The sequence below is a fragment of the Diadema antillarum genome, unplaced genomic scaffold, assembly GCF_040938485.1.
Source record: "Diadema antillarum isolate AM-2024a unplaced genomic scaffold, OU_Dant_1.0 scf00000086, whole genome shotgun sequence".
Classification (NCBI taxonomy): domain Eukaryota; kingdom Metazoa; phylum Echinodermata; class Echinoidea; order Diadematoida; family Diadematidae; genus Diadema; species Diadema antillarum.
The window spans coordinates 490,823-502,005 of NW_027270975.1; the positions used below are offsets into that span (position 1 = coordinate 490,823).

At 36.8% G+C, this 11,183-nt stretch overlaps 1 protein-coding gene across 1 annotated transcript; it reads left to right on the plus strand.

The window, feature by feature from the left end:
- The first annotated feature begins 7,546 nt into the window (after positions 1-7,546).
- On the plus strand, positions 7,547-9,675 carry LOC139717932 (alpha-1B adrenergic receptor-like). The gene is made up of 2 exons (XM_071629416.1): positions 7,547-7,558; positions 8,647-9,675. Exons 1-2 carry the CDS (start codon positions 7,547-7,549, stop codon positions 9,673-9,675), a joined length of 1,041 nt encoding a protein of 346 aa, XP_071485517.1.
- Positions 9,676-11,183: the final 1,508 nt, after the last annotated feature.

The following is an 11,183-nucleotide window of genomic DNA, read 5'->3' on the forward strand; positions in this document are numbered from 1 at the left end:
AGTAGAGATAAAAAGATAGAAAACAATGCAGAAGACCAGATTCACAATTATGAATGGAGCCTCAACTTATGCATTGACATTACCGTCATGTTGTACACTATACTCTACCGCGCAACCTTCCTATGTAAAGGGAAAGCCGACAAATTGTGAGATGATACGTTCTTGCTTTACATAATTATGTGGGCACTCTTGGTGATAGGTGTGCGGAGTGGATAAGATAAAGACGAAGCACCACTGCCTTTCTCATACTACCATGCCTGTGTGACAGTGCAAGTGGCATCTTGCCCTAAGTCGTACGGTCAGTGTAGGGTTTCTCCATACAGCCTCGTATCCACTTTACGACTTCTCCCATCACATTTTTACCTTCTCTTTTGTTTTTTTGTTTTCGCCCAAATATAAAACGAATTATACTCTACCTAATTTCGAGTTTCTGGTTAAAAGCTACAGGCCTCGGTGTCTCAAATATTACCATTCACTGAGGAGCTGTACCCCTCAGTGAATTCATATAATAGTACAATTTTTGAGTCACCTGTGACAATAGTTTTAACCAGAAACTCTCGAGACGAGGTATAATTTGTATAAAATTGATAGATATAACAGGTTGTACACGGCACAGGTCAAAGGTATATATTCTATTGAAGAGTTTGGGATGTTGATCGATCCCAGTACGGGACGGCTTGATACTGATATGTCGTTGGAAGAGGATGAGTAGGAATGACAATCATTCCTGTCAGATTTCAGCTGGACATTGATCTGGACGAAATGTTGTAATACTCTTTAATAGCCTACACTGTACCTTACGGATTTTACTTGTTTCAGCGCTCTCGTGGAAACCAAAGTAGAAACAAAAAACTTTTGTTTTGTTTTTCGACGTGGCAGTCGGCTCTCAATCACTTTACTAAAATCAGATGATCATTTTAGTGTGTGCAGATAATTCCCCAACTTCGATGGATGGATATAACCCATCTTCCATTCATTCATTAATCTTTATTTTCATTTCCAAACAATAAACATGAATACTATACAAACGACAAAATAATAGTATATTCCGTGTGACATGATTACAGAAAATGGTTTATTCCATGTTACATGATTATGTACATACACATTTTAATAACAATAATAACAATAACAACAATAATAAATACAGCATTTGTAATGCGCCATCGATCTATATAGTGGCCTATTCTGAGGCGCAGAGGGACATATAAAGAGAATGACATACATTATAGTTGTACATACGAAGGTTGTAGAAGAAGAGAGAGAGGTAGAAATATATACTCGATGAGCAATTCAATGAATATTCAACCAAAACAAGATGTGAACATTTATGACTTCAGAAGCTTTTTAGATATTTCAGTGGTTTCATTTTCATTTTATTTCATAATAGACTAGAAATTAAAATTTAGGCGCTTCTAAGAAATGATCTTGTAAAATGCTGTTCCCTCACTTATTGCAAGGGTTCGGAAGTAGAATCGGAGAGGATTATTTTCACGTCATATATTTGCATGTAATTCAGTCTATGATACAAATGTTTTTAAAAAAAGCAAAAACAAAAAAAGAAAGAAATGAGTACAAGTTGAAATGTGGGCGACAATCGGAAGCACATGGTTACAAAAAAAAAGAGAGAAAAGTACAGAGAACTCGAAGGAGACGAGGAGGGATTAAAAAATGCAACAAGGACAACAAACTCATGACTTGGAGAAAGAGGTTTCACATGGAAGTACTTATGATGCAATATAGCTTTGCCTCTAGTTAGATGGATAAATTTTGCATTGAAAGATATTTCTAGAAGTACAAAGTAAAGTGCAAGGACGCAAGGTAGGCAGATAGAAAACATCACTGTCAGACTGTGGAAACACTGCGGAAGTGCAAAGAAGACGACGCTAGTTGTGGTTAACAGTATTTTGTTCCCTCTGACGTAAGGAGCATACCAGTCTTCGAAGTCAAGCGCACTGATATAAAACATGAAAAAAAATAATAGTGATGGTGATAATAAATCATTATCTAAAGTCATTTTCCAGTGAATTCATGTCGCCCTATAAATTTTATCACCATGAAACTGACAATCACTGTGCCACTTCGCCTACATAGGAAGACTTACCTTACCTAGTCAAGCGTTCTGCAATCAGGAAAACAAAGAAAATATCAGATCATACAAAAAATAAATGTAATAGAAGAAAACAACACCGTGGCAATGAGCAAATATATTATATTCTTCCTCTTTTTATACACGCTTTCTCATTTCACTGCACACTTTTGGATCGTCAATGTGTTCTTCACTATTTCTGTCCTATAACTCCATTGATTACAATCTATTTGCTAGTGTACTTGGGTATGATAATAAAGTATGCCCCCACGCCTTTAAGAAAAAAAAAAAAACGCCCACAGAACGTTCTGTATGTTCCTATCCTGTTCATGCGTATTTTGTGACAACATTTCCAACGCATGAATATTCATGAGGGATAATAGTAATTATGCAGGAGCTAGACGGGTTTTACGCGCAGCTCTGAACACTTCACTTATTCTGTTTCAAATCAATCGGAAGATCGGACAGATATATGTGGGGAGCTCTTGTTGAGTCGAACAGACGTTAAAGAGTTTCTTGCGCAGATATCTAACCGAAAATTATGTTCGCTTTAAAGGATCGTATACCGTACCATCATGTATTTACACCTATTTTATATATACCTATATGCACGTGCTATTTCATTCTTTGAATTACAGCTGTAGGTAGGCATGAAAACATTATATTGAACCATTATACAAAGTGAAGAAGTGATTATTGGTCTTTATTCTATTATATTTCAAAACCAAAGATTGTTCAACATAAAAAGTTGGTGAATGAGGTTTCAACATGAAGATTCATATTCACTTCATTTACCAGATGATAATAATTGCAATGCATCCTTATGACAATGTTATAACTCCCATTGATGGCCTTACCCTTGTGTATAATATATAGGCCCCTATCCCATTATTATTGACCTATATACGCAATGTGTCATCACCGTGGAAAAAAAAATAAAACAATTGCTTTAAAAAACGGTGATTAAAATCACTGCAAGGTAGTGTTCATCTGCCCATCCGAAAATGTTATGTAAAATAATTATAATACGCAAGTTGAATGTATTTACATCTGCTGTGTTAACTATGCATTTCCAATTACCTTCTTTGATTTACATTTGCACAGGCACGATCATGTCATATCGAGTCATTATATAAAGTGACTCGCGCTATGTCTTTATAATTGCATTCTTAAACAAAAAAAAAATGACGTTCATCACAAATTGGTAAAGAAAATTGAAAAATGCTTATTCACAATAACCTCATCTACCAGATCATAAACTTGCATGCATTTATGTAACTTTATGTGTGTGTGTGCTTTTTTTTTTCAATTTTATGGGAACATTTTACTCTTGTAAGTGATTTTATACTTAATTAAACATTCATTAGAACAACTCAAGAGTCCTATTGACTCCAAATATTTAGGACCCTATTGATCTGATGTCTTAAATCCTCTCCCTAAATGATCTAAAGCAATTCATATATATTTTTTCAACACTTATTAAATGAAAACTACAGGAAATAATGATAGATAATAGCTGTTGTTTTTTTTTACTAAATAATCAAACCCATAAAATACATTATTGAAATACAGAGTGTTATTGACAACTACAACAAAATGCATATCTATTTTAATTCATTATCCTTCTCAGCATAACCATATTGATTATGAAGATCCAGCCGAACCATTCCTGAATCCTCGTACCCCCCCCCCGCCCACATCTTTGCCCCTTCTTTTGTAAGATAATCATAGAGAAATATTTTGTCATTTTGTCATGAAGAAAAGGCTTGCAACTTTCAATAAAAACATGATTTCTTTTGTAGAAAATCAAATTTTACAGAAATTTGTATTAGCATTTTTGTGTTTCTTTTTTTCTTCATATCATATTCTTCTTGGAAAGGGTTGCAGACGCAAACTGAAATTAAGAAATGGAATTTGAAAATATAGAGAAGTCTTTACCAAAAAGTTTGCTTCCGTCTTGGTTTGTTTGGTCTTCCTGTATACCTTTATTGTATTGTTTATTTCCAACTGAACAAAGTTCAAGTTCAACTTCTTCATCGATGAAATGGATATTATGTTGTCACAACAACCACCACATAATTAATTCAACTTCGCGCACGGAAAAAACCGCGGTTCGACATACATAATACACTACATGTGCACTCACCTGTCATATCACCCTGTCCCGTTCTTATTCTTGTTTGACACAAACAATATAATGCATTCCAGTTTGTATAGAAAAGCTTTTCCTGATTTTATGAGGTATGAAAATGAATGACGTGTCAGATTGTTAGAATGAAAAAAAGAATGAATAAAGAATGGGCGCCAGTAGACTTGCGCACTTCAAGTCACCTTCGATTTTTTTTTGAGGACCACTTTACTACAAAATAACTCTTCAAGCTGAAACCTCACCTATTTGTTTTCTTTAGTTTTTTTAATGATAATGTGTCCCCAAACTCCTATGGGGGTTAGAGCATCATTACACTAAGAGGGTACTTCTAGTTACTTCTTAGTTATACACACTCCAAGATCTTTCACTATTATTTATATTATCATTATTACTATTGTTAGGTCTGTCACTATCGTTTCATTATCATCATTTTTAACATCATCTTCTAATGTCGGCTAGCAGGACTTTCATTGAAGACAATTTTGAATTTATAGATATTATTTGTTCGATGACAAAATCTCCAAACGCTTCCATTATTTCAACAGAGAAAAAGGAATGTGAATCATCCATCTCCCCTTCCTAGTTATGTAAGTAATTTACAATGCGAAGCTATTCATGCCTTTTTATTAATTTACGATTAGCGATGAAAAGGAAAGAAGAAAGTAGTCAAACAGAGAAGGCAATGCTTATTATCATCTTTCTGTGAATGATAATGTTTCTACTTTTCTCCTAGCGCTTGAAAAGCGTTTTCCTAATCATTATGACACAACTTTGATTCGATTTCATCTCGCTGAAAGATCGATGCTTTTAAACAGGGAGAAAGGATTTAACATGATCATTTTTCTTTCTTTATTTATTTGAGCATACTTCCATCAGCAACGAACTACTTCTTCTGCCTCTCTTTCTCTAATATTAGGTCTTGAATAGCAAAACAAACCGTCAGGAGATTGCAGCTAAATGTCTCCATGACCATTCCATCAAAGCATTCAGACGCACGGAGTTTTTACAGTGTAATCAACTACAAAGGACAATTTCCTCATCAATTCAAGGCATTCCACCAGTATTTCTTCAAATCACGTTACCATTACGCTTCCCAGGATTTGAATGGGTTATAAGAAAAGTATAACAAGCCCTTGCCAAAAGATTTTATACAGATTTTTGTTGTTGTTGTTATTGTTGTTGATTCAAGCTGTTTTCCAGGTACCGTTAATACTTGATGATAGTGGTTCCATTGGAAAGACTCAAACTGGCCACATTAGTATTACCAGGGTAACCGCGGTCCATTCGTTTGTAGCCATCTGAGACATGTGATAATTGAATTATCACATGGTTCTTCCTTTGCCATGATTTCTAAGGCGTTACTCTTTCAAATTTTGTTGGTGAAAGACTAGCTCGTGATCATCAGCAGATGTCAATGTACTTTTGCTGAGAATGGGTAATGTTGTGCCTTGAGTGCAACCAGATGTCGTGTGTTTCTGATGAAAGGCTTTGCAAGAATGTTTCGGGTCCGTTTTGTGTCAGTGTCTATGTGTGTATGTGTGTATGTATGTGTGTCATTCTTGTTCTTTTGATGTGGCAAGATTGGATATACGTTAACACTTTAATTTCTCTCACTTCGGAGCAACAAGAATATTGCTTGTTACTTCAGTGTAGAGATTTTGACTACTTGTGTAAAAAAAAAAAAAGTTTTGTTGAAAGAAGGTTAGTTTCTTAATTGGCAAGTGCATGGCAAATGAAGTGGAAGCCGGTTTCTCATTTCACGCGTGGGTTACGTAAACCTACGCAAAATTAAATGAAACCAATCACGAGAGGTTGGGATAATCAGTACGAACGACCAGGTAATGACAAATTTAAATTTTACGCCGATACGAGTTACCAATCTGAGCACGCCTATCAAATGTTCACGTCTCCGCGAAGGAGCCTTCGTCGAAGTCATCAGAAGAAGTGTCGACAAGCACAAAACAAAACAATAAAAAAGATAAGCAAAGCGCACACACAAACCACACGCAAGCACGCACCAACACACACACACGCACGAACGCACACGCGCGCAAACACAACCTCGACATGTGATTTATACACAGTGATACTGTCTTGCTTGGAAACAAATTTGTACTTGTTCATAGCTCGATGGAATGAAATTGTTTCTTCTTCCACTTGTTCAGACACTAGCTCTGCCACCTTGCCTCGCTGGAGCTTTCCTCCGTGCTCTGCCTGAATTCCAGGGAACAGTATATATTTTTTCTCGACCTTTCTCTCTCTCTCTCTCTCTCTCTCTCTCTCTCTCTCTCTCTAATTGTCTTTGTATCTTTTTCTCCCCCCCCCCCCAAAAAAAAAAAAATCCATTCTCGGTCTTTCGGTGTCTGACCCCTCTACCGTTCTCCTACAATTTTTCTGTAGTTAGAGTGCTATATCTTCAGACAAGATACAATCTCACAATGTATCCACTGATAATTATATTTCGATGTCACCCGTCATTTGGCGTTGCTTTACAAGAAGAAAAAGAGATTCGCATCAAGCGATGTTCGATGCCGGAAAAACCCGATAGTCACTAAATCAAAGAAACTGCCACTTCTGTCTCTATTTGTCAACGTTGTCAACATGACCTGACATTATTATCAAAGGGTGATAGTATGATAAATAGGAAATGTTATTTCTAAGCGTTCAAACCTTTGATTTCCCTATAAACTCTGAAATATAGACGGCATAAATTCAACAGTAATCCTATTCCCATTGCAACCTACCTAAGAAGACTTGTTACGCAACCAAAAGTTGTTGGACTCTAATAATGCATAACAATTTCTTCTTTTCATATTTTCTGCAACGGAACAAATAACATAGACTAACAATTATATATATATATATATATATATATATATACATATATGCGTGTGCGACTGTGCGTGTGTCCATTATGTGCTTGTCATTGTACTTACAGTGGCGAGCCATAATATTAGTCAGTCGGAAGATTTGACAAATATATTATGCGGCAACCAAGCTCGCGTTTGTTGAAGCAACGCGCGGAGTTTGCCGTCGCAGATCTAACCAAAGATTATTTCCGGCTCCACGTACATTCGGCGTAAGGAAGCCTTTGCCAAAATTATCTAGTACTCACTAGTTTTTGTTTGTTTGTTTGTTTGTTTCATTACTCATTCTTTAAGCTAATGAGCACTCTCGAAATTGGCATCGTAATTTTGATCATTTAAACAATTTGATTTTTTTCTTTCTTTAAATATGCAAATCTTTGTTATTTGTTTGATGTCAGTTTCTGAATTAAGGAATTCCATCTATTTTTTTTTTCCGCCAGGATGAGGTACACGGTAAAGTTGGAAAATTAATAAGGACAATCATAAATACTTTCTGTAGCAATGTGTTTCTAAGATTTGATAGGTTAATGAACAGTACAGTTATAACCTGATGAAACGTCACACAATGTCCTCACACTGTGGAATATAGATTACATGTCCATGACGAAGCCTGCTAATAGCATTTGTGACGGCCTTCTATCAATGATAACGAGACGACAAGCTGGAAATATCGCAGTTAGACTGTGAATAACAAGACTTACCTCTTAAATGGGCAAAATAACTTTGTAAAATAAATATATCTAAATTGAATTGTTCCTGTTCTCTTCGAAAATGATATTTTTGAAATGATCCGGTAGGCAATAACATCAGAGGTAAGATTTTACCAAGCTATATGCAAAGAAGGACAAAAAAGAAAAGAATGCAGAAACACACAATGATGGGGGTTTCGCAAAAGATTAGAATAATGATGAATGCTTCTTTTTCATAACAGAAACATTGTATTCCTTTTATTTGTTTTTGTAAGTAGGCTATATCACGTCCTTCGTTAAAACTCTCATTATACCCAATTTGTATTCGTCACGTTAATTTTTTGTGTTTGTAGATTACATCGTTTCACGTCGTTTTCATTACGTCGTGGATTTTATTCGTTATTCGTTTCGGAGCGGATTTGTATTATCCTTTTCTTTTCTCTATACGATTTTTCTTTTGTTCCATGAGTGATGTGTTTTAATTAAGTAGGGCGTATATCGACCAAACGTTCTTTTTCAAAAGTCTCATTTACTGTTATTCGCATCCAGCCAATTAGATATTGCTAATGCAACGGTGAGAATCGCTTTATTGGTTTAAATCACATCACGTCTAGCTAAACCACGCCTCCATCTAGCAAATTAGCAAATTTGGCTGTCTATGTCGCGCGAAATTTTAAATCGTCGTAAAACAGGTTAATGTAAGTGCGATACCTCTCACTGTAATGAGTCTGATAATAAGACGTATACGCAGTGATCGAAATTCTTACTCGGGCACCTGGAATGACGGTTTTCTGCACTTTCTTATTGCCACACTTCTCAGATTCTTCGCTATTTTCCCTCATTCTCTCTCAGTGCTTCTCCTTCGAGTCCGTCTATGACAACTCACTCAAAGAGATGGCGAGCGTCTATGTGATTGTGACCATAACCTCTAATATTATAGTATCGGTGATCGGTGTGATAGGAAACGTGTCTCTGCTCGTCGCTTTCATATGTCGCAGAGAGATCTGTACTGTCCCAAACTACTTCAACTTGACGACGTTTGTTGCCGGGTTTATAATCAGCGCGATTTCGTATCCATTGCAGGGGCTTATTGATGGATTCGTCATCAAGAGAAACCCTGAGTGCCTCATCGTCCTCTGCCTGTCGATATTCATAGGAATCTGCTTCACCTTAAACGTTGTGGCGCTCACTGTGGAGCGGTACATCTCCATATGCCACTCCCTGCTCGCTCCAACCATCTTGACCAGGCGTCGTGTTGTCGTGGCTCTTGGGGGCATAGTCGTCTACGCCGCGACGGTGGGACTTCTTCCTTTTCTTACGACCATTGGGTTCAAGGGCCCTTTCAACCCAAGCATAGGCTGTCGACTATTTGTAGTCCTGCACAAATTCTACGTCATGTTCGTCTTCATTAACTTCTTGACACCTATACCCGTCATGATTATCATCTACTGTCGGATCTTCATCGTCTTACGTCGGCACATCCGCACCATAGCCAACCATTCGTCGGTCCAAGGCGCAGCTGGTGCCAATCAAGCCGAAAACGTCGTGCGAGTTGTTGCCTCGACCACGGAAAGGAGGAGATGGAAGCGTGAAGCCAAGTCTGCTTTGTTTCTATTCGTGCTCATCGTCAGCTTCGTCGTCTGCTGGCTGCCGTTCTGTGTCTTCGTGCTGGGTACAACATACCAGACCAGAGTCAGTCCGCTTGTATTCTCCCTTTCACACGTTCTGGTCTACTCCACGGCCACGATCAATCCATATCTCTACGGTTTCGGTAACAAAGCCTTTCGTCAGGCTGTGATGTCGGTGTTTTGCAAAAGGTGTAGAAAAGTTGACCCCCTTTCAACATCGGTCAACACCGTGACATCTGTAAATGTGAATTAGTGATTCTGAGCCTCTATGGGGGGTAAGAAGTGCACAAAAATTTTTTAATAACTTGTATTTTCCCCGCAGGCTAAAGCCAAACGGATAAAAAGATGTTGATTCCTAGTATTGTTTAACTGTTCTCTAGAGTCATTACTAATACCAACATGTAAAAGTTTCCCCCCTTTGCCATCTGAAGTGAGAAGCTTTTATTTCATATGTGTAAATTATTTCTAAGGTGGATGGCGTCTTTAAATACAATAATACTTCTCATTTCTGTAAAGCTATATTCTAATCTGGTGATCATCACGTTTGATAATATAAAAAAAAGAGATAATGTCTTGCGCTCAAAGATTTTTTCCATGTGATTCAAACCGGGAGAATAGAGATATGGCATGAAAATAACGCAGAGTTCTAAATCGAATGAGTATAGTTAAGCGCCATAAGTGACAATGTACTGGATGACATAACAAGCAAAATAACATATGATATTTAAAGTGATTGTCAAAACGATCCGTACTCTTCTTCCATCTTTCTTTTAGGTTTGAGGATTAGAGTCTATATATTCAATAGCCCGATGTTAATTGTTAGTGGTGGTAAATATTCGTCTGCGCGGAAATTGGAAAGAAATCTGTATCGGGTCATTGTATTTGACAAACGAACATCTAAATAATTTGAATGTTGCCAAAATCATGTTTAGTCTAGTGTAGTACAATCAGTCATTCGTTTTATGTCGGTTCATATAGATTAACATTCACAGGCAGTCCGTTGCCCTCATTCATTATTTGAATATGTTATGAAATGAAATGAAATTTGAAATGAAATGATATGAGCGTCGTCTTCATTTCATTTCATTTCATTTCATCCCCATACGTATGTAAATGTTCAATAATTTGACTAGAAAAAGCAGGGTGAAAGTATACGAGAGAATTTATCAGTTAATAATGTCTATGTGATACTGGCAACACCGCTTCTATAAGCAAAGTGGAATTAGATGAGGTAAAAATGTATTAAACAATTCGTAGTTAGCATAAAGACGATGCACCGCTTTCTCCTTAGCTCCAGTTTTCCACAGACATTCTAACTTCGATGAAGAATTACTGCAAACAATTGATAATTTTTATCCACCTTTAAGGATGAATTAAATCCTCGGAATATCAAGAACAGATCTGCAAGGAGGTCCTTAGTTAAAGAGTTGGAATCACTTCATGCTTGAGCAGGTTTATTAACCAGAAATTATGATATGAAAATTGAATATCTTGTCTGCCAATTTTCACATCTTAGAATATGCATTTATGGACGTTTGAAAACTTTGCATTCTTGATACCGTAATTGGAGCACAGTCATGAGCGTCGTTGAAATGCATGGAAGAGTATCCGACGGAGACAAGAGCAGAAGGCCGTATTTCTCATTAAAGGGATGACGCAGTTTCAGTTGAGACGGGGATTACAGGTTTTCAACATTTTTTGATGGTTATTTTTTGAGATCTACAATGAAAAAACTTTCATGAAATATGGAAGAGCATATAA